A 24522-nucleotide genomic window follows, 5' to 3' on the forward strand; every position below is an offset into this window, starting at 1 on the left:
TTTAAATTGGTTTAAGGTTGGGTATAATGACATAAAAAAGTGTTGTTGGTTATTACAGGGTGCGTAAACATTAAGTACCATTATAGGTTTTGGTATTGTAGGACTATTAAATGTTACATAGCACCATCTTCCCTCCTTGTCAGCTTTGGTTTTAAGTATTTTTTCCTTAAATTGGTTTTTAATTATTATGGCAGCCCCAGCACTGTTGGTTTTCCCGTCTGAAGCTATGATTTGACTTATCCATTTCTTCCTGCTAATTTCTGCCCATTGCTCTGCAGTCATGCGTTTCTTGTAGTAGTATGAGATTGGCGGTGGTTTTTAACGTAAGGTGTAAGAATAGTTTTCTTTTCTTCTTGTTTTGGAGCCCTTTAACATTCCATGATTCTATTTCCCACATTTATTTATTAGGTGTATTCCGTAGATATGCCATGTATATTAGTTTTGTTTCGTTAGTTTTGTATGTGTTACTGTGTGATGGTTTAGGAAAGCATCTATTTATCCCCGTCCCTACACTGTGCCTAACCACTATATCCCTGGACCAGGAATAATCAGGGGGGGAGGATGAAGGTTCATTATATGGTTTACCTTTACGTCTAATCTTGGAATGTGTTTTCTTTTTAGATATAGATTTACTCCATAGTATCCCCCGTGTTACTATAAACAATGTGGACAAAGCTGAACAAACTAGTTCCCTCAACAAACACTGCTACTTAATATCCCTAGCCTCTTCCAACATATTATTTATACAATTATGGTATTGCATTTAAGGTACAGCATGTATCGTTTTTGTCTTGTGACTAATTCTTTCTAATAGTATTTTTAAAACAGCACATTAATATACATTTCTCAGTAAATTATAGCAATATGTGTACCATAGTAATATTGTTAAACAATCAATCTTGTCATTTTTACATTTTTCTCTCATTTGACTTCTTTTTCCTCCCCTTTACTTATTCAGGTTTTGGCCTTCTTTGGTGGCCTGTAATGTTTTTTCCACATCAATCTGTGTGGGTTATAAAATATATACTTGGCACCTATTTAACAGAAGTAGGAAGTATAGAGAGACAAAAAAAAAAAAAGAAAAACAGCTTAGCGAAGCAGTCCTTCTGCTATAGTTGACATATTAAGGCTATATTTACATTATCCCAGGATTGTTAGGTTATTTTACTAATTTCCTGAGATTACTTTTCTCCAGGATCCTTTAACACATTTCTAGTATTTACATAAAACATTTAACAATTGTTTCCCTTTTTTTCCCAATATTAATCTATGAGCTAGCATAATTCTGACAGTTTATTTCTTGCCTGTTATTTAAGGCTGGAGTTTCATTCACCTACACAGTACTGGGTGTACTGTTTTAATGAATGGTTCAGTTCAACAGTACCTTATTTCTTCAAGGTTTTGCTTGCAGGTTGGTTGACATCTGTGGTGCAGTTTTCTTCTTTTAGCTGGTGCAGATCAATTTTCATTTTTCAGGCAGTAAAATCCTTTGGAGCTTGCTGAAATCCATTTTGTCTGACTGTTCTTAATGAAGCCATCAAAAGCCTAGGGGGACTGAATTTTCAAGCCAATATCCGAGTTGGGAACTTCCTTCCTATATTCATGCATCGGAAACAGCAGTTCATTTTTGGTTTCCACCCAGGCTGTACTTCCCTTTCCTGTGTTCCTCATGGCTCACATCAATGACCCAAGGGCCTAGACAGCAAGGGGAAGATTCCAGAGTTGGATCCCAGCCAGAGTGCTCGTGAATGGGGTCGCCCCCTCATCCAAGGGACCCCCATCTTTTTCTTGTGGATTTATTTCACCTCTGAATGTGGAATTTGCTTGAAAACAGCTAGGACTGTCTCTTTTGCCTCTTTGGGGTTAGCAACCATGTATTTAACCTCTTTGATGTAAAAGATTAACTGATGTGGATATTTCATCTGGAATTTGATTTTTTTTTCTATTAGAAACCAGCAGTATGGAGATAGTAGTTGTCTTGCTTGTCTTATTTGTATTGGGAGGTCTTGAGCAAAGGAGATTTTATTATTATTCCAGGTGAGTGTGCCTTTTTTCTTTGCTGCCAGTATGATTTTATTTACATCTTGGTAGTTTAATATTTTAATATAGACAGGTCTTGGTTTCAGTGGTGTTTGCATTTCCCTCATGGCTGTGTGGGCTCTTTATTGTTATTTGCTGCATTTCTTCAGGTTCCTCTAGCAGGGAATTTATTATTTGCTTGATTGTTGGTATTAGATTGTTATGAAGTACAGTTTCAGGTATTCCTCTGATGATGATATTGTTCCTTCGAGATCTTGCTTCCAGGTCTGTTAATTTTGCTTATAAGTTTTGTATTTCTTTGTCATGGGCATCAGTTTTTTGAGAAATAGAGTCTATTTTTATTTCATTTTCTATTATTTTGGACTCAAATTTTTCCATTCCGGATATTATTTGTCTGAATGAGTCACCAAAGGTTTGAAATTGTAATGATAAGTCCTTTAATGCTTGCTGGATAGGTAATAAGGCAGATTTTATGTCTTCCAGATTAGCTGGCTGGTCTGTCTTGGATTTATTTGTATTTTTAGAGTTGTCAGTTTGTTTAGTTGTCTTTTTGAAGTTGTGTCTTTCTCCGGTGGGGCTAGTACTGAGAATTTGGTCTTAGTTGTTGTTGTTTCCATATTATTTTCCTCTTTTGACATCTTGCTGTATAGTGTTTTACCAATCTTGCAGTCAGATGCAGGGCCTTAGCAGCACATTGCTTAAGCTGTTATTCAGAAATCTTAGTTAATCCTGCTGTTTCTGAGCTGAATCTGTCACTTTTTCTTCCTCTTTTGTTTGCTTGATGATATTAGCAGTAAATATCTACAGTTATTTCTGTATTATTAATTCTGCGTTGCCTTCTGGGTTTGTTTTAATCCAGGGTATATCGAGACCTAGGTGATAGCAGTGCTCGCAGAACAGCGGCCATTTTGAACCCCAGGACTTTTATACAGTTCTTGAGAAATGCAGTCCTGCCTCTTTAGATATAAATACATTGTGTCCAAAGTTGGTCATGCAATGTGTCCTAAGTTGTTTTACAAGTTATTTTAAAAGTGCTGCTACAGTAGACTAACAGGTTTTCCTGTTTTGTAACAAGTACAAAGTAATCATTTCTTGCTTCAGCTTGCTTTGTCATCATATGTTCTTACTGCTTAATTGTCTTATAACATTTCTAATGAGAAAAAGTATTTATTATTACAGCTGCAGTTTGCATTATTGCTACTGTTGAATAATTCAGAATTAATGAACATTTGCAACTTACAAAGTAATACATAAGCTAAACTTCATATAACGTCCGCAGCATGTATATGCAAGGCACAACTTCATTCTATAGATAATGTATGAAATAGAATAATATACATTTCCTGATTCTTTGATGTTTATGGCATATATGTACATTTTACAAATAATGTATTTTACATTATTTGTATTCTTTGCACATAGAGTTTAGGAGTGTTTTGATAGAAACAGAAAAGTACTGATTAATACATGTTTTATACAACTTCTAATAAAAGAGCCATTCCCTGCTGTTACAATACATCAGTGTGTGACCCTTGTTTCAGGCTGCTGTGACCTTTCCATTCTATTTTTTCCTAACAAGTAGCTGAGCTAATAATTCTAAAAAAACACTGCAAAATCTTTTGCATCTGTTGTCTGACATTTGATTATTAGAGGAATTATTTTCAACATAAATATTTTCTTACATTAATAATTATGCCTTGATAAAGAGAGGAATTATTCATAAGCACCATCTTATCTTGGCTGATGCTCTTTTAGCCAAGCATTGTATTTCCATGCAGCTTTGTATTATTTTATGTCACTGGCATTCACATAAAAGATTGTTCTCACATGCTAATCAGGGAAGATTTCTGTAAGCTGGTGTCCTAACATTGCTTGACATCCCAATGCTATAACAGGGACCAAAGGTGGAGGTGTCTTAACTTGTATCAAAAATAAATATACCTCAAGGCTGGTCAAACAGGACAATGCATTTGAGCTTTTCCACTTCCTTGCAAGCTATAGGCACCCCTCTATGACCCAGGAAACCCGTAACGTACGTATCATGGGTTCAAAGGATGAGACTGGGCTGTTGGCCTGGAGATGGCCCGGGCGCCCTTGTAAGTCTAGCCAAGAATTTCACCCATGTTGCCTCAAAGTCAGCACCTGTTTCCCCTGTCCAGCAGGGACACAGGTGGGATCCCAAGGGTGTATTTTCTGTTTCCATCCAGTCGTTCTGGTTCCTCTTAAAGAGAGCTAGACAAGTACTCTGCTTGACATGGAGAGGGAGTCTATTCCACAGATGGGGGGAGTCTTTGGGACACAAATCTATCCCACCAACAAGTTCTATTAATGTCATAGACCAGGTTAAGACCTTGCTTGCAGGTTGCACAAATGGAGTTTGACTTACTAATGTGCAGCAATTCCATCAAGGCTGGGTCAGAGATGGTCTTGTATGCCAGACACAGGTCACCTCTGAGCAGTCTGTATGAGACTGAGTAGAGGGGCAGGGCTTTTTAGCATATCTGTATATGGTAGGTGTTTGAGACCCTGGATTTTCCTGGTCAGGAACCTCTGTGGTCTCTCCAGCTGCAGAATGTTCTTGGCAAGATACACGCTTAAGGGGCCATTGTACTCAATTAAGGGGGGGTCTGATAAGGGAGGCGTACAGAGATGTTAAGGCCTCCTTGTTCCTAGATGAAATACTCTTATTTATGAGGTGGACCATATAGAAAGCCGTCTGTACAACAGAGGCAACCTGGTGGTCAAAAGTCAGATTGCTGTCAACCTGGATTCCCAAGTCTCTCATGACTGATTGCATGCTTAGTATGATGTTATTATTGTGATAATTAGTGGGGACACCATTTTCCCCAAAGGGGATAATGATGCACATCTTGGCATTCAGTTTGAGGCTATGTTTCTGGCACCAGTCATTATTTTGCGTAAGGCCCTCTTGGAGGATGCTCACATCACTGGGGGAATTTAAGACCGCACCTAGTACTTTTCATTTCAGCAGCTGTGGCACTGGCATGTGGAAAGTGTGCACGCTTGTGAGTCACCCCTTTGTCATGTGCCACAGTAACTACCAAGTGTGGAAAGTGTGCACACTTCTGAGTTGCCCCTTTTTCATGTACCACAGTAGTTATCAAGTTTGGCTCACAAGGCCTCAGAAGCCTGATCCCACATTAGCAGTTTTTGCCTCCAGTGATAACTGTGTTCTTTCTGCTGGTGTCATATTCTATTTGTGAACACATGACACAGAATCAAAATATTATAAGTGAGTAAACATTCCTTTACAGTACCTAATTTTGTTAAAAGGCTTGTATGTTTCAGATTGATAGAAAAAATGTTTAAATATGCTGTTAACAGCCATATGGTTGTGAGGTTCCAAAAATCTTTCTACTTTTCATCTTTTAGTGTTGATCCTAATGACCAGAAGAAGACTGCTTGTTACGACATAGATGTTGAAGTAGATGATCCACTTAAGAGCCAAATGAGCAACTTTCTCGCATCGACAACTAACCAGCAGGAGATTGCAGCGCTTGACATGAAGGTTTGTTTGCATTTCCCATTCAATAGTTGTGGTAGGCTCTTAACCAAACATGGCAACATGTACAGATTACATACTAGGCCTGTTGTGGGGAGGTCAGCACTGGCACTGTGGGAAGGAGCTGGTCGTATGCAGCTCACGTGTGGAGAGGTCAGCATTGGTTTTGTGGAGAGTAGCTGGCCATCTACAGCACAGATGTGGGAAGCTTAGGACTAGTTCTTTAAGTAGCTGGTCACCTACAGTATACGTGCAGAAATCGGTGTTGGCAGTAAAACTAATTGCCCTGCTGCAACACATGCTGCCTGTCGGGAGCCAGAATCTGCCACATAACACAAGCACTCAGGTCACTCTAGAATAAGTACAAATATGACTCTGTCATTGTTCATGTTGGTGTGAATGACCTGAGACATACCTCCCTGGACTACATGAAAAGAGACATGGAAGAGCTCTCTGATCATGTAGCCCAGGCGTATGACCCTGACCCTGAGTAGCATCTTGCCCTCACCAAGAGTGATACTGCAGTATAAAGAAATAATTATCAATTTCAACAATTGGCTAAGCTTCTGATGTCATTCAAAGGGGATCCAGTGTCTGTCAGCATGGGACGACATGCTCGACAAGCCTCGTTGCTTCAAAAGAGATGGCTTGCACTTGCCACCCCTAGGTTTTCGAATACTGGCCAAGGCTCTTGCTTCCCCCATAGTGCCTTTTTTAGGCAAGGCTCAAAAGTCAAACCCACTTCCATAAACAGCACAAATAAAAAAACGAGGGTTATGCTACTCAGCGCCAGGAGTTTAAATCTCAAAATGCACGCGCTCAAAGCACTTCTCAGTACGGAGAACATCGACATCTGTGCAGTAACTGAAACCTGGTTCAAGGCTCCACAGCACCCCAGCACTACCAGACTACAACTCATACCACACATTTCGGACACAGAACATGGACTGAAACACAAAAGGAGGGGGTGTATCCATATTCATCAAGGATACCTACACCGCCAGGTTAGTGGCGCAGCATAATACCTCCGAGATCATCCATGTGCAACTAACATCAGGCAAATCTGCAATGCAAATTGTGGCCTGCTACAGATCACCCTCCATGACCCAGGACCACCACTCCGCCTTTCTGGAGATACTGAAAAACATGAACGTCCTACCAAACAACCTGATATTGGGCAATTTCAATTACCCTTTATCAACACAAATGCCCTGGATCAGCTGGTAAACTCCCCTACCAGAGGTGAAAGCATATTGGACCTGGTCATCACCAACATGGGCGACAGGTGTTCCACACCGGAGGTCAACCCGTCACTGGTTAGATCAGACCATAAACTAATCACTCTGGATGTCCAAACCACACCACCAACTCCAACCAAGGAAGCCACAGTGAAAAACTTTTCTGTAGCAAACTTCACCTTACTTAAGACAAAGGTGGTAAGTTTCACAGCCCCCATGCTAAGGGATAACGTGTCCAAGATGCAGGAACCTTTACAAATGCACTCTTTGAGCACCTACAAGAGAGAAAGAAGCCAGTCTGGTGGACCCCTGCCATAAACAGGCTATACAATAGAAGGAGGAAACTAGTTCAGAAAAAAAGCAAATCCCAAGAAGGAAAGACATCCCTGAACAGTATCAGTAAGAAACTAAGGTCCCTCATAAAATTCTCCAAGGCTAACTTCGAAAGAAAAATAGCCAAGGATTTGAAAGATAACCACAAAGCCTTCTTTAGCTATGTCAAGAATCTAAGTGGCAACTCGCAGATATGCTCTGAGCTAGTGCAAAATAGCACAAAATATACTGAACCCACTGATATTGCCAACATCCTGGGAGATAGATTCAGTGCAAACTTCACCCCCCTCTCACCCCCAAAAGGGCCCACAACAATACCGGAATAGTGTAGTGTCCTGGAAATCACAGACGCATAGGTGAAAACAGCCCTTTCAAAAGCCAAAAGCACAGCGTTAATGGGGCCAGATGGTGTCCCAGGCTGCATCTTGCACGAACTACAGAACAAACTAACCCCCCTACCTAAACACACTGTTCAACCTCAGCCTCTCCACAGGCTACATGCCCATAGAATGGTGCACAACAATGGTTATTCCCCTCCACAAAGGAGGGGCCACAACTGACCCTAGTAACTATTGCCCCATAAGCTTGATTAGCCTCGTCTGCAAGGCTATGGAGCGCATCATCATGGAACTCATTAACAAAGACATTGGGAACCTCGAAACACTTGACCCGACCCAGTTTGGCTTTATTAAGGGCAGATCATGCCTGCTAAACCTGGTTGACTTCTTCGAGACAGTCACCAAGGCCATAGATGAGGGGAAGGTAGTTCACACAGCCTACCTTGACCTCACTAAGGCTTTTGACACCATTCCCCACTCGGGAATTATAGAAAAACTCACCAGCCTGAACATAAACCCCTATGTCACGAGATGGGTTGCTAACTGGCTTACAGACAGAGCTCACACGGTAAGAATAGCGGGCTCCAGGTCCGACTCTAAACCAGTCACAATTGGTGTCTCACAAGGCTCGGTCCTGGGACCCCTACTGTTCGACGTATACTTTTCAGACGTACAGGCAAACACAGGAGGACTATGGCTAACCAAGTTCGCTGATGACTGCAAACTGGGAGCCATAAATGCCAAAAAAATGCATAGTCATCCCGTTTGGGAAAAACAAAACACCCATGAATTACCACATAGGTGGCAACCCCCTTAATACAGAATAGGTAATAAGAGATCTGGGGACCCAGGTAAAAAGCAATCTCTCCTTTGACAATCATATTGCCAAAGTAGTTAGGAAATCCTTCTATGTAGCCCATTTAATTACTAAAGGGTTCGCATCTAGAAATAGAGGTTAGAGTGCCCCTCTACTCGTAACTCATCAGACTCATCATAGAGTACAATGACCCATTTGGGATGTACCTCACAAGACATTTCCAACAGCTGGAAAGACTCCAAACGTACCTCACCAAGAGGATTACTGGCCTCAAACATATATCCTATGCAGCCCGACTGGAAAAACTCCAGCTGTACTCAGTGGCATATCGCTTACTCAGAGGTGATCTCTGCCTGACTTACAAAGCCATGTCCAACTCAGAATTGATGGACATGCTCCACCTAAAGACATCCAAGTCACTGCGAGCCACTCACTCTAGTGAGCTAAACCTCGCCACAACAATAAATAGAACATGCTGGAGGGATAGATTCCTGTCACAGAGACTCCCCATGCTTTGGAACAAAATTCCTAACTACATTAGGCAGAGCCCCCTCACTAACACTCTTCAAGGGAAGCCTTGACGAGTGGATGGGTAACAGAAAATACACCTCTGGGATCACTTCATTGGCCCTTCTTGACAGAGGCTCAGTTAATTAGTCAATGGGGTGGCGAAAGCTGACACGCTCTGGCTAGGCTTATAAATGCCCTTGGGCAGATAGCCTAGTACCTACCTATGAACCTATATATGGAGCGGGAAGAGTTGGTAGTAATTTCATGGTTCATGAAATAAAAAATAATTCAGTAAGGTGTAGCCCTGTCAGCACATTGCATTTGCAGTAAACATAAAAGCATATTATCCATGTTGTCAAGACTTGTTGTGGAATTGATTTCTGCATTGTGGAATTAACCTCACAGTAGCTTTGCCAACACATTGGAAAAAAAGTATGCCGAATCCTGCATATTTATTTTTTAAAGGTGGAGGTTAGTTGTGCAGAGAAAGGTATACCCCCTAGTGAAGAGATGCTGTATCAAAAGGGACTGTAATGAAACAAAGAAGAAGAGAAGCCCTTTTGGAATAAATGTATCCAGTTTCTTACTGGGTCTGCTGTGTTAATGTTTTGGCCATGACTACAGCCCTAGTAACTGGAGTTCATCTAGTAGCCAAGGTGCTACAGGGGCTATCCACAGAGGACTGGAAAGGGACAGCTAATTCAGCCATCCTAAGGAGGGGGTGCTGTCAAAGTCACATCCCAGTGGTGCCGTCGGCTGAACAGCTGCTTCAGCCATCCCGGGGGAGGGGGTATTGTCAAAGTCTCGTCCCTGGGGAGATGTCTGCCAGAACAGCTGGCTCGGCCATCCTGGGGGGTTATCAGACTGTCATCCCAGGGCTGCTGTCTGCTGGAAGGCTATGAAGTGCAGGTGTGTGCACAAGGACTGGGGAGGGTACAGAGTTCAGTGAACCCCAACTAAGTATTACTAATATGCGGAAATATACCCCCACTGTTGTCTTGATGTAGTAGCATGCCCCCACCCCATGTGCAGTATAGTAGGCATTGGCCAACAGAGGTGAGTACTGGGACCAAAAAAAAAATTCCTAACCCAGACTAGGATGATGATGATGATGATGAATGGGTGAAGGTTGTCATTCCTGATGTCCCTTCCTGACTTCCTTCCAGCAGAGTAGGGAAGAACAAATTGACCGATGTTGATGCAGAGTTAGTTTGTTGGACCAAGTATGTGGGGGTCACAGATTTTCATTATTCATAAAAAGCCTCAAGCTATACCTTAAAACTCACTGGCTATGTCCTTGTTCAAAACCCAACTAGATCCTCCTCAATAGTCTGTAATCATGTTACATTGCCTAGTCAATTTCTCAGCACTGTTTTAAAAATGTACAATTATATTACCTGCTTGCTCAACTGGAGCCTGTAAACTGTGTGTAACTTGTAATCATTTTGTGATTTTTACTGCATGTTCTACTTTGGAACTTTTGTCCCTGGGCCTTCGCCGAAAATGGACATGTATCCAGTTGGACTATCCCAATCAACAAATGTAAAATAAATTAAATAAATAAATAAAAATACACAAGATTCTGAGTCCCTGACACTCGGAACCTGCCATGAAGAGAGGATGCCTTCTTCACCTAGAGCCACGAGGATGACTTCTTCATCTAATGTGAACTGCTAGCTGATCACCTCTCAAGCTTCACGTTCACTATGCTGATCTTAGTGTCTTCTTCATCTAGTGTGAACTGTTAGCTGATCACCCTCAAGCTTCATGTTCACTATGCTGATCTTATAGTGTCTTCTTCATCTAGTGTGAACTGTTAGCTGAGCACCTCTCAAGCTTCACGTTCACTATGCTGATCTTATAGTGTCTTCTTCATCTAGTGTGAACTGTTAGCTGATCACCCTCAAGCTTCATGTTCACTATGCTGATCTTATAGTGTCTTCTTCATCTAGTGTGAACTGTTAGCTGATCACCCTCAAGCTTCATGTTCACTATGCTGATTTTATAGTGTCTTCTTCATCTAGTGTGAACTGTTAGCTGATCACCTCTCAAGCTTCATGTTCACTGTGCTGATCATACAGAGTCTTCTTCATCTAGTGTGAACTGTTAGCTGATCACCCTCAAGCTTCATGTTCACTATGCTGATCTTATAGTGTCTTCTTCATCTAGTGTGAACTGTTAGCTGAGCACCTCTCTCACTATGCTGATCTTATAGTGTCTTCTTCATCTAGTGTGAACTGTTAGCTGATCACCCTCAAGCTTCATGTTCACTATGCTGATCTTATAGTGTCTTCTTCATCTAGTGTGAACTGTTAGCTGAGCACCTCTCAAGCTTCACGTTCACTATGCTGATCTTAGTGTCTTCTTCATCTAGTGTGAACTGCTAGCTGATCACCTCTCAAGCTTCATGTTCACTATGCTGATCTTAGTGTCTTCTTCATCTAGTGTGAACTGTTAGCTGATCAACTCTCAAGCTTCACGTTCACTATGCTGATCTTATAGTGTCTTCTTCATCTAGTGTGAACTGTTAGCTGAGCACCTCTCAAGCTTCACGTTCACTATGCTGATCTTATAGTGTCTTCTTCATCTAGTGTGAACTGTTAGCTGAGCACCTCTCAAGCTTCACGTTCACTATGCTGATCTTATAGTGTCTTCTTCATCTAGTGTGAACTGCTAGCTGATCACCTCTCAAGCTTCATGTTCACTATGCTGATCTTATAGTGTCTTCTTCATCTAGTGTGAACTGTTAGCGGAGCACCTCTCAAGCTTCACGTTCACTATGCTGATTTATAGTGTCTTCTTCATCTAGTGTGAACTGTTAGCTGATCACCTCTCAAGCTTCATGTTCACTGTGCTGATCTTATAGACACCAAAACATGAGTAAAAGACTTTCTAATAGAAGGCAGTCTGGAGTACATGAAAGTCAAATAATCAGATAGCCTAGTATCAAATTATGAACCTATGAACGATGCTGGCTTTGGCCTTGTAGGCACTTTACTATTTCACCCACATAGGTTCATAGGTGTGTACTAGGCTAATGGCCCTGGAGTCTTTACAAACCTAGCCCATAGAAGTGCCGTGGCATTATGCTGCCCGACATAAGTTCCCAGTGCCTCTATCAAGTAGCGCCACTGGAGTGATCCCCGAGGTGAACTTTCTATTTCCCATCCACTCATCAAAATTTCTCTTGAAGAGGCCAGTGAGGTGCTTTGCTTGACATGTATCGAAAATCTATTCCAGAGCATGGGCAGTCTCTGGGTTATGAACCTGTCCCTCCAGCATGTTTTGCTGATTGTGGTAATGAGGTTAAGGTCTCTGGAGCATGTAGTGCAGAGGGATTGGGATTTCTTTAGATGCATCATTTCTAACAGAGCTGGGTCAGACATGGCTTTGTAAGTGAAGCAGAGATCGTCTCTTAGTAGACGATATGAGAGAGAGAATAGCTGGAGTTTCTTTTGAGTCTGTCCATGTAGCGCATGTGTTTAAGCTCTAGGATCCTCTTCGTGAGGTATTTTTGTGGCCTTTCCAGCTGTTGCAGGTGTCTAGTGAGGTACATACCAAATGGGGCATTGTACTCTGACTGGCCTAATGAAGGAAGAGTAGAGAGAGATGATGACCTCTTTCTTCCTGGATGCAGAGCCCTTGGTAATGAGATGTGCCACATAGAAGGACTTTCTGACCACAGTGGCAGTGTGGTGGTCAAAGGAGAGGCTACTGTCAACCTGTGTCCCCAGATCTCTTATAATGCCTTCAGTGGGCTCCCATCAATGTGGTAATTAGTGGGAACTGAGTTTTTCCCAACGGGAATGACAACGCATTTTTTGGCATTAAGTTTAAGGCCATGGTTTCGACACCAGTCATTGGTCTCATTGAGGCCTTTCTGTAGGATATCTACATCACTTGGGGAGTTAATAATGGCTCCCAGCTTGCAGTTATCTGCGAACTTGGTCAGCCAGAGTCCGTCCGTGTTGGCCTGGATTTCTGAGAAGTAGATACCAAACAGGAGAAGACCCAGGACCATTCCCTGTGGGTCTCTAGTCATGACTGGTCGGCAGTCTGACTTGGAATCTGCTACTTTCACACTGTGGGTTCCATCTATGAGCTAATTTGCAACCCGCCTAGTGATATACGGGTTGATGCCTAGTTTGGTGAGGTTGTCAATAATTCCTGAGTGGGGAAAGGTATAAAAGGCCTTAGCCAGATCGAGGTAGGCTGTATGAACTGCCTTGCCCTCATCCACAGCTCTGGTGACTGACTCAAAGAAGTCAACTAGATTGAGCAGGCATGATCTACCTTCCACAAAACCAAATTGTGTGGGATATAGAGTTTGGAGATTCCCTATATCCTTGTTAATTAGGTCCATGATGATGCGCTCCATAGCCTTTACATGTCAGACTCATCAGACCAATGAGGCGATAATTCCCAGGGTCTGTAGTAGCTCCCCCTTTATGGAGAGGGATGACTGTACCAGTACATCATTCGGTAGGGACAAAGCCTGAGGTGTGGCTGTGATTGAACAGGGCACACAGATGTGGTGCCAGTTCATTTTGCAGTTCATGTAGGGTCCCATGGAAGCTGTATTATTGGACTTGGACAATGCAGCTTTAACCTGTGCTGCAGTAATGCTGGGTGCCTGGCATTCCTCCAGTATTGTGATTGGTCCTTTGGGGGGGGGACGTAAAGCTGGCACTGAATATGTCAGCCAGCATGTTGGCAATATCTGTTGGCTTAGTATATTGAGGTACCATTGTGCAGTAACTCAGAGCAAACCTGGGTATTGCCATAGAGATTATTCATATAACTATAGAAGGCTTTGTGGGTGTTTTTAGTGTCTGCCACAATTCTGCCTTCATAGCTGGCTTTGGAGGTTTTGATGAGGGATCTCAACTTTTTGTTGAGGCTAATAAGGGAGTTTTTCCAGTCTTGGGACGACTTCTTTTTCTGCAACAGTTTCTTCCTTCTGTTGTAGAGTTTATTTGTGGCAGGGGACCACCAGATTGGCTTCCTTTTTTTGGAGGAGAGTGTCTTGGTTCTGTTGGATATGAATAGTTCCATGCATTTATGTACGTGTTTGTACAGTGCATTGTTGTATGATTCGGCAGTCATGCAGCTATTTTCCATTGACATGGGTGCCAATGCCAAGAAGTTAGCCACCTCTGTTTTTAGGAGCCCAAAGTCAGCTTTGGAGAAGTTTTTAGAGGGATGTTAATTGCTCAGCTATAGCATGTGCAGAAAAATTGCCAGACAGTCCAAGATACAGACTAAGGCAACTGGCTCCTCTTTTCTGTCCACATATTTAAGGTTTTAATCGATTCCAGGAGTGATCCCCATTTCTAAGTCAGGGTATGATTAAAATTAATAAAATCAGTCTTGCTATAGTCTTCATTGTTTGCCACGAGTGCTGTTCTCAGCATCTATAATGTAGCTACATTACAGATGCTGAGAAGAGTACTGCAGTACCTCCTAAAAAACAACAACTTACTCTCCAATGCTCAGCATGGCTTTAGACCCTCCCACAGCACCACCACAGCATTACTATCATTTACTGATATAGTTAACCACCATAAAACAAGGCTCTATTCGTATCTTCCATATTCTTAGACTTATCAAAAGGCTTTGACATGGCAAACCACAGTATTCTTCTTGAAACTCTATCTACCCTAAACTTAAGCTCCTCTTCTATATCATGGTTCAGTAGCTTCTTATCTGGCCGTCAGCAAGCAGTCCTGTGGCATAACCAGCTGTTCCCCCTGCTAGCGGTATCCATAGGAGTCCCTCAAGGGTCCATCCTAGGCCCTCTATTGTTCTCACTGTTCACCAACCAAACCTCTTCTTCTTCACTCACTGCATCAGTAGTACAATATGCAGATGACACCACCCTTATAAGTGACGCCCCCACCTTAAAGGAACGGTTAACCCTAACCCAAAATAACTTTACTCTAGCCGATACCTAGTTCACTAACATCAAACTTATTCTTAACCCCCCCAAAAAAATAAATTAATTCTTTTTAGCCCTGCTCAAGCTCCTCCTCTAAGCAGTAGTTTTACCATTTACATCAAAGATAACACTGAAATCACTCCAACCGCACACACTAAACTGCTAGGTGAAGAATCCGACAACCTGAAATTTGACATCCATATCGCACAAACCATCAAGAAAGTAAACAAAAAGCTAGGACTCCTCTATAGGAATAAAAGTTTATCACTAGACATACCAAAGCTGCTGTTGCAAGGACTCATCTATCCTTCTCTATGCCAACCCCATCCTTACTAATCTCTGCCAAACTGATCTAAACAAAATGGCATCTTGTTATAACAAGATCTCCAAGTTTGCTACTGAAGTCTCATATGGATCTCACCGCTGTCTAGCCCTTAAGCATCTCAATTGGCTGGAGTTGCCTCAACTACGCCTACTCAATCAACTCTCAGTAGCATACAAACTCTACTACCTTCCTGAAAAAAACCCGGCACTCCAGCATCTAATTCACCCCCACATTCCCACTAGAGCCTTAAGATCTAGTTTCCAGAACCTTGTAAATATAATCAAATTAAAAATGATGCTGGTAAATCTCTCTTTGCCTGTACTATTGCCAGAATCTGGAACTCACTACCAAGCCAAATAACCTCTACTATCTCAACTACTCAATTTAAAAAACCTCCTGAAACCCACTTTTTAAATAGTTGCATTTGCTCATGCTACTCCTCAGGTTAATTCTTACCATCACCCTGTTGCAATGATTCTACTAAGGGTCCCCTGATTTCTGTTACCCTGTAAAGTTTAATAACCAGCTGATATTACTTTGCTAAACTACTACAAGCATTTATAATTACAGGCAAACACTACCTGTCACCTCAACCGAATATCTTACTCAGATGTACATTATTACTATTAAAAAAATGTATATAGTTCTTGCTGTTGTAATCCTGAATAATGTTAACCTGTGTACATTACTAATTGTCTCCGTTAAGAATTTGTTAATCTGTACTGTACTGTATGTTTATATGGATGCAACATTTCTTTATGTTATGCTATTTTTTCTTGTATGTATTGTTATTGGAGCTTTTCTCCTCGGGCCTGTGCCGAAAATGGATATATGTCCAGTTGGACTTTCCCAGTAAACAAATGTAAAATAAAAATAAATAAAATAAAATTCACTGCTGGGTTGATTTCCTTTTGTACTCTTTTGAAACGCTTCTGCTAGTTTCAGCAAAGATGTCATCTTAGGTTTGTTTTCTCTATTTTTTTTAGAACCATTACTGTGTTTGGATCTGAACCCGTCATCAAATATACACAAAGTCCCCCAACTGCAAACATAATAGTCTGTTTCACTGAGGCCTGTGCCTTCTTTAGATCCAGGGATATACACCGTTACCAGACAATGTGTTTTATAGATCTTTGATGGTAACAAATCTGTCTTCATATTTCTTGTGGCCAGCCTATCATGTCAAAGCTGTAAGTCAGAACAGGAAGAGTAAACTGATTTATTTATTTTGTTCCTAGAGGTCAGGGCAGTTTTCAGCATTAGCTTTGGACTTTTATAATACTGCTTTCTAATTTTCGTTCTAATATTTACTATTTCTAATATTTCGTTTCAGTTTGCTTAACCCTTGATCTTTTCACAGATATTTATTCACTTGTTTTAGTTGTTTTATATCGCATTCCTCTCTAAAGTCGATATCTTACTGATGATTCTATTTTCACTTGATGTATCTTGTTCTTGCACATTTATAAAAGCCAAATGTAATCTGTGTGTCATCTGAAAAATATGACTGTTTATAGTTGTACTTTTCAGTTGTTTGTCAGATGAGCTATAAAGTTTTAGATCACCCAGAAAAAAAGGAGGTGAGATGCCATTTTATTTTCTTGAAATCAGGATGTATCCATAACTTAGTCTGTGAAATAAACAGTTTAATAGGTTCATGGGTAAGTACTAGGCTATGTGGGCCATTTTAAAAATAGCCAAATTTCCCATCTCCTAGGTAAGAATCAAACTTTGTACCTTGTGTCTAGGAGGTAAACACCTTAACCATTATGCCAGCCACCTTAATGGGTAGTGGGGAGGGCATAAGAGCAGTAGTTGTAAGAAATCACAATGGACTATCCCTTTTTGGGACAGTAATTTGCCCCATTTCGTAACTTGACTGTAATGTGATTGCCATTGTTTCACAGTGATTGCTTGTCCAGCATGGCCAATCTCATTGACCTCATGGCTTAAAACATAGCAGGAGGAGCGGGAAAATACCAGGATCTGGCATCACTATAGTAGCACTCCAGCACTTAAACCAGAGTGACAGCCATCTCTGTGGCATAAAGGGATAAAGCCCTCACTATGACCCAGGCAAGCCAAGGTTGACTAGTGGATATCGCAACTCCAGAGCAGGCATGGGGTGGAGAGGAAGGATGAAGCTTTGCCTGTTCACTTTCATTTGGAGGGGATGGGTGGAGATGATGTGCAGTTATTGATGGGTTTTTGGTGAGACCCTGGTGGAGGCAAGTGTTGGTCTAGCTTGTAGACAGTTCTTTAGTAGTTCAACACAAAATCTTTGGCTGAGTTACTGTGATAGATCATGCCTCACTGCAGGCAGACCAAAATATGCAATACCAGCACGTAAGAGGTAGAGCCTTAACTCTACACTACAACCCCTACCTCTGCGAGTGGCTGTAGTGACTCTGTGGACCCCCCCCCACTCTCCTGTCATTCAGCCTGGCCTATAAGGTTAGCTGGTTAATGCATTAGAGATTGACGGGATGAGGTGTCATGGGTCAAGTGGGGGGAAGCTGCACCTTGAAGGAGAAGACCCGATTCAAACCACCAAATGGTAATCATGACAAAACAAAAATAGATTGCTGAAGACGCCATGGGGAATCTCCTGGAAATTCCCTTTAAAAGATCTTTTATGTTTGGACCCAAAGTCTGTGCACCAGAAAAAATATTAAATAAAAAAAAGCAGATCTTCACTGCTGTGGGTGTTCACTTTCATCCTCTGAAGCGACTCTTTTTTAAGCTGGAAGAGAGCCGGCACAAAACGTGGTTATAATATGGTCAACAGAAGCAGCAAAAAGGAAGTTTCTGGCAGCAGACATCGTCTACCCCCTTCTTCCCATTTTCTACACGAGGTTGGGGTGATGTCACTTGTTGCCATCTCTGCCCATTCAGTGCCACTCTGCTACCTTCTTCAACACTCATACCGGACTGTTGCAGGTCTTCTCTCACACAATCCATCCACCTTCTTGCTGGATGCCCTCATTTACTCTTGTCTTCTTCATGTCTGTCCAAATCTTCTTCACCAGATTGTTTTCTACTTTCCTGCACGTGTCCAAACTGCCATAATCTGTTCTGCCCTTTTCTGTAATTGGAACTATTTTGGCTTCTGCTTTTATGTCCTTATTTCTTCCTCTGTTTGACAGTGTGCATCTTACCACCCTTCTCAGGCACTTCATCTACATCACCTTCTTGCTTCCTGAACTGTTTTTGCCTTTACTGCCCAAGTTTCTGTACCATTCAGTAGTACTGGTCACATCACTGTTTTGTACACCTGTATTTTTGGCTTCTTTGGAATTCTTCTGTTATACAATACCCCTGACACTCTATGCCAATTGACTGCAGTCCTTCTGATGCTAGCTTTGACCTCTTCATTCAGACTTCCCTTCTCCTTAACCACCCCTCCCAGATACTAAAGCTGTTAACCATTTCCACTGATGTCCTTCATGGATGCATCTGCAGTCATAACAACTGGGTTGTCCTGTCGTCAGGCAGCCCTGCAGTCGGCCGGATTCCAAAGTCCGGGTCCGGCTTCGGCTGATGTCGCACTTCACCCGACGTCATCTCTGCTGGTCTCCGGGTATAAAGGCATCAGCCGACGCCATTTTCTTCAGTCTTTCTTGCCGCGTGGCGCCCGAAGCAGAAGCTGTTCGCAAGTGCCGGTCGGTCGGATCCAGAGATTTCTACTACCGAATACTACTTCGAAGACTTCTAAAGCTAAGTACCCGTTGGGGACTCTTTCTTGCCTCAGCCGATGTCAGAAAAAGTCAATAACTGTTTAACTTGTGGGAAACAAATACCTCATAAAGATTTCCACTCTTACTGTTTGCCTTGTTTAGGCCCAGACCACGACGTAGCAGCCTGTTCGGCCTGTGCTTCCTTCAACCGACGAACGCTTAGGCGTCGGTCGGAGTTTGCTGAACAGTTTTTCGGTTCAGAATTTGCGTACATTATGCCGTCGGATCCTCCGACTACCCAAATTGTTAAGAAACGCAAAGAAAAAGACCGACACTCGCGATCCACGGTTTCGGCCGAAACCATGGTGAAACAAACCGCGAGTGTCTCGGTTTCGGCCGAAACCGAGAAAACTGATCAAAGCACAGCTGAATCTTTGACTACTTCTGAGGTTCCTGCTACCTTACTTGAATCGGCCTCTGAAATTTTACCTACTACAGTGGCTTCTAGTGAATTATCAGACACCATCCCTTTGGATGTCTCTACCCCAGCACGTGGTGCTGCTAGGCCTCCTGCAGCCATGTCCATTAAGGCCTTTGCCAGGGCTAAAGCAGCCAAGTCTACTAAATCAGTGCCTGTTAAACCCCCCTCAACCAGGCCTACTTCTAGTTCACAAATGCTTACTCTGGCAGAAGATTTAATATCCTTAATCAGGGGATCTCAATCTCACCCAGACAGGGCCTCTCAGCCCTCAGAGAAGAGACCTAGGGCAGAGCCCCCCGAGCCTGTGTCCTCTGATGATTCTGCGGATGACTCAGATATTACAGACCAGCCAGAGGCTCCTTTCTCCAATTATGAAGACTCAGATGCTGAAGAATCCATTCCAGCTGCTTCTCCACCAGAAGAATTCTCCTTTGGGGAAACCTTACATGCCATGCGAGAACAATTCCAATGGCAGCAACAGGATTTCTCAGATTCCAGAAAAAGACTTAGGACTTTTCTGCACCTTCCACAACACAGGCCCTTAGCTATACCTCCTGTCCTCTCTGTTGTGGACGATGCTTTTAATGATGTCTGCTCTGCACCAGATTCCTTACCTCCAGCCCCTGCCAAACCAGACAGATTTTACAGGGTACCAGACACGCATCATCACCTTTACAAGGCCCCACTTGCAGACCCCAAAACTATATCCCAGGGGCCTAAGGCAGTAGCCTCGACCACAGCAAAAAACCCTATTCCTTCTGAAAGGGAAGCTAGGTCTTTAGACAGATGGGGCAAAAAAGTTTATACCTCAGCTACTCTCTCAGCTAGAGCTTTAAACTGTCAGTTTCACATGATACAATACCAAGAGTTTATGCTTGATCAGTTAACTAAAAAACTATCCTCTGATGACTCTATAGATAAGAAATATGTATTAGAAATGGTAAATAACATACAACAGGTTAGTAACCATTCCTTAAAATGTGGCTATGATGCACTGGAGGCTTCATTTAGATCAGCCATGACTGGCACAGTGATAAGAAGACATGCATGGCTGAAGGAACAAGTCTTACCGGATCATGTTAAAACTAAGTTATTAGATGCTCCTATGGATAAGACCAGTTTGTTTGGTACACCTGCCCAGCAGGTAATGAAGAAAATGGAAGAAAAGGCAAAATCTGTTCAAACGGTTAAAGATTTCTTGCAGGTTCAGCCCCAAGGTTTAGCAGGAACTGGCCTGCCAAAATTGGTCCTTTCCTGACTCCACAAGATCCCAAAGGGGCAGGAATAGATGTTCCAGAGGCAGAAACCAATCCAGAGGAGGTGCCTACAGAGGACGACAGTGGCAAGGTAATAACAGAGGCACAGACTCAGCCACTACCACTACAACAGCACAATCACAGTGACTTAACTCTACATCCGCCTACCAGGGAACAAATATCAGCTCCATTAGGCGGAAAATTAACCTTATTTTCGAAAAACTGGCACTACATCACAAAAGACAAGTGGATTTTGCAAACCATAGACCAAGGTTACCGGTTCCACTTTCACACTTTACCAGTCAAAGAGGAATGCCAAACCTGCCTCCAAATCAAAAACAGAAGCTCTACAGCAGATAATGCAATTAGCAAAGATGAGAGCTGTGGAAAGAGTGCCAATAACAGAACAAGGCAAAGGATTTTACTCCAGACTATTCCTAGTTCCAAGAAAGGAAAAAGTTGGAGACCTATTCTCGACCTGTCCACCTTAAATACATACATCATTGTCCCAAAATTCAAAATGCTGACCCTACAGCAACTTCTTCCCATGCTGGGCAAGGAGTGTTGGCTGGTAACTCTAGATCTCAAGGAGGCATACCTGCACGTCCCCATTCGACCAATTTGCAGAAGATACCTCAGATTTCTTGCAGGATCAGAGCATTATCAATTCTCAGCATTGCCCTTTGGCTTATCTACTGCCCAGAGTATTCACAAAATGCCTGGCATCAGTAATCGCCCACTGCAGACTACAGGGAATCCAAATTTATCCATACCTGGACGACTGCCTGCTACAAGGGGACAACAAAAGCAAGCTGACAACAGATTTACAAAGGGTCATTTACTTGCTACAAGCACTGGGATACACAGTCAATTTACAAAAGTCAAGGCTGATACCATCCCAAACAAGGACATTCCTGGGCTGAATTGGACACTGTAAAACAAATGGCATTCCTAACCGCAGAAAAACAAAAGAACTCCCTCTTTACTTCTTGGCTCTAACAAAACAGAACAAGTTAACAGCAAGAAAAGTCCTGCAGGCCTTGGGCTACATGGCATCATGCATAATCTTGGTTCCACATGCCAGACTACATATGAGAAAACTACAGTGGTACCTAAGGAATTTATGGTCCCAACACAGGCACAGCCTAGAAGCAGAAATTCCACTAATCCCATGCCTAAAACAGGAATTCCTATGGTGGGCACAAGCATGCCAGTCAAACCCAGGCCTACCCTTTCACAGCTATCAAGCAAGCCAGACCATCACAACAGACGCCTCAGACCTAGGATGGGGGGCTCACATGCTGGACAAATGTGTACAAGGATTGTGGACGCAGGATCAACTCCACCTGCACATCAACCTAAAAGAAATGCTGGCAGTAAAACTGGCAATCCAAAATTTCAGACCATTTCTCAAAGAGGGCCATTTGATGATAAGGACAGACAACGTGGTACATCAACAAGCAGGGAGGCACTCATTCATACCCCCTATGCAGAATGACTTTGGAGCTTTGGAACCTGGCACTCAGCTACAACATCCAGTTACAGGCAATATTTGTACCGGGAAAGGACAATACTATAGCAGACATATTGAGCAGAACCACATCGGATGCCCACGAATGGATGCTACACCCGGACATCTTCAAGACCATCTCAAAGAAATGGGGAAGACCACAGATAGATCTATTCGCTTCCCCTCTCAATCACCAACTCAAAAAATTCTGCACAAGGACATTCCACCTACTGGCATGGAAAGTGGATTCGCTCTCCTTCAGCTGGAAAGGTCTAACAGCATATGCATTCCCACCTCTTCCCTTGATACACAAGGTATTACTAAAAATCAAGGAGGAACGTCCAAGGATAACCCTGATAGCTCCAAACTGGCCAAGACAACACTGGTACCCATTGCTGAGGAGCATGTCTCGGGACAAAATGTGGTCAATACCCCTGATGCCTTTGATGTTAACTCAGAACAACTACAGCATCATGCATCCAAACCTAAAAACCTTGCAACTGACTGCATGGAACATCACATAGCAGCAACTAATCCAGATCTTTCCCAAAGGGTTAAAGACATTATCCTTGAAGCCCGCAGACCTTCAACAAGAAGGAACTATGCAGGAAAAGGGAAAAGGTTTGTCATTTGGAGCACTGAAAGAGGAAAAGATGTGTCAATTATAGATATGGCTAACATTCTGGAGTATCTGGCAGAGCTTCTACATACAGGCCTGTCCTATTCCTCCATCAAGATACATGCATCAGCTATTTCAGCAGAATACAGCTTTGATCCACCTGTCTTTTCACATCCTTTACTCAGGCAGTTCCTCAGAGGAATCAAGAATGTAAAACCTCCAAGGAAACCACCATTGCCAGCTTGGGATTTGAACTTTGTGCTGGAAAAGTTGACACTCGCACCTTTTGAACCAGCAGCAACAGCGGACCTACAGCATCTATCGTGGAAAACTGCTTTCCTACTGGCAATAACCTCAGCAAGGAGGGTCTCTGAACTTCAGGCCCTAATGGCGGTACAGCCCTTCCTAATCTTCCACCAAGATAGAGTGTCCATGAGGACTAATCCTACGTTTATGCCTAAGGTGATATCCAGAGTGTCTTTAAACCAGGCAATCCACCTACCTACCTTCTTTCCCAATCCACAAAACAGAGGGGAAAGAATGCTGCATTCCTTGGATGTACATAGACAGTTACGCTACTACCTGGACAGAACAAAAAGTAGCAGAAAAACTGACCAGCTTTTTGTAGCCTATGCAACAGGATGGGAAGGAAAAGCAATTTCCAAACAGACAATCTCCAAATGGATAGGAAATTGCATACGGTTCTGTTACTCCTTCCATGGAAAACCAATTCCACAGAACATAAGGCCTCATTCTACAAGGGCAACAGCCACTACCACAGCCTTCCTATGAGGTGTGGCAACCAAGGACATTATTGAGGCGGCTACTTGGACCTCCGTGCATACATTTGCCAAGCATTATAACTTACCAATGTACTCCAGATCCCGAGCAGGGTTTGCCACTGCTGTGCTGCAAGGGATCCTAACCACACCATAATCTAAATTTTTCCTCCTCCCTTAGTTGGCTATGGTATTCTACCCAGTTGTTATGACTGCAGATGCATCCATGAAGGACATAGTACAGTTTTGTACCTACCATAAATGTAGATGTCCGAACTGGATAGCATCTGCAGTCAGGATTACCCTCCCTCCTTCCCTCTGTGGTACTCCTAGGGTATTTACCCTCCTAATAGCTAGCTAGTGGGGGGAGTCTTTTATGGTGTATTTGTTTGTATATATGTACATACATGCTTATTTTCTGAGTTTGCCTTCTATCCTTTTGGAAACATTGGCATTTATCCAAAAATTAGCCTTCCAGGAAGGGCAACTGGCATCTGGGGCAAGAAACACTGAAGAAAATGGCGTCGGCTGATGCCTTTATACCCGGAGACCAGCAGAGATGACGTCGGGTGAAGTGCGACATCAGCCGAAGCCGGACCCGGACTTTGGAATCCGGCCGACTGCAGGGCTGCCTGACGACAGGACAACCCAGTTGTTATGACTGCAGATGCTATCCAGTTCGGACATCTACATTTATGGTAGGTACAAAACTGTACTTTTTCCCTTATATCTCAGTTTTCAGCTTCTTCTGATTTCCCCCCATTTGCTGCCATTACAACTGTCTTATCTGTTCTCAGTTTTATCCTATGTACCTTCAGGATTGCATTCCTTTCTGCTACTCTTTGCCGAAGGTTTTGCTCAGTCTGCCTGCAATGCCACATTGTTTGCATGCAGCAACATTGCTGACTTGTCCTCTGTGCCCTATTTCCTAATGTAGTCCATCACCGTTATGAATAGCAGTGGGCTTAGAGCCAAACCCTGATGCACACCCACTCCCACTGGGAACCCCTGTGTGAGGCCGAACACTGTTTGCACTCGAGCCATTGGGTCCTCATACATAGTGTGCACTAATTCTGCCAGTGTTTCTGGGACTTCAAACCACAGCAGGACTGCGCAAATCAACTTTCTGGGGACCTTT

General features: G+C 42.8%; 1 protein-coding gene across 1 annotated transcript in view; it reads left to right on the forward strand.

Moving 5' to 3' along the window:
• SMARCD2 (SWI/SNF related, matrix associated, actin dependent regulator of chromatin, subfamily d, member 2) overlaps positions 1-24522 on the forward strand; it is a 654116-nt gene that overhangs the window by 484780 nt on the left and 144814 nt on the right. Inside the window, exon 10 of the mRNA XM_044055380.1 lies at positions 5434-5569. Coding sequence (XP_043911315.1) covers positions 5434-5569 — 136 coding nt within the window. The remainder of the gene's footprint in view (positions 1-5433; positions 5570-24522) is intronic.

The sequence above is a fragment of the Protopterus annectens genome, chromosome 13.part0, assembly GCF_019279795.1.
Source record: "Protopterus annectens isolate FY-2018-M chromosome 13.part0, PAN1.0, whole genome shotgun sequence".
In the NCBI taxonomy this organism is placed as follows: Eukaryota; Metazoa; Chordata; order Ceratodontiformes; family Protopteridae; genus Protopterus; species Protopterus annectens.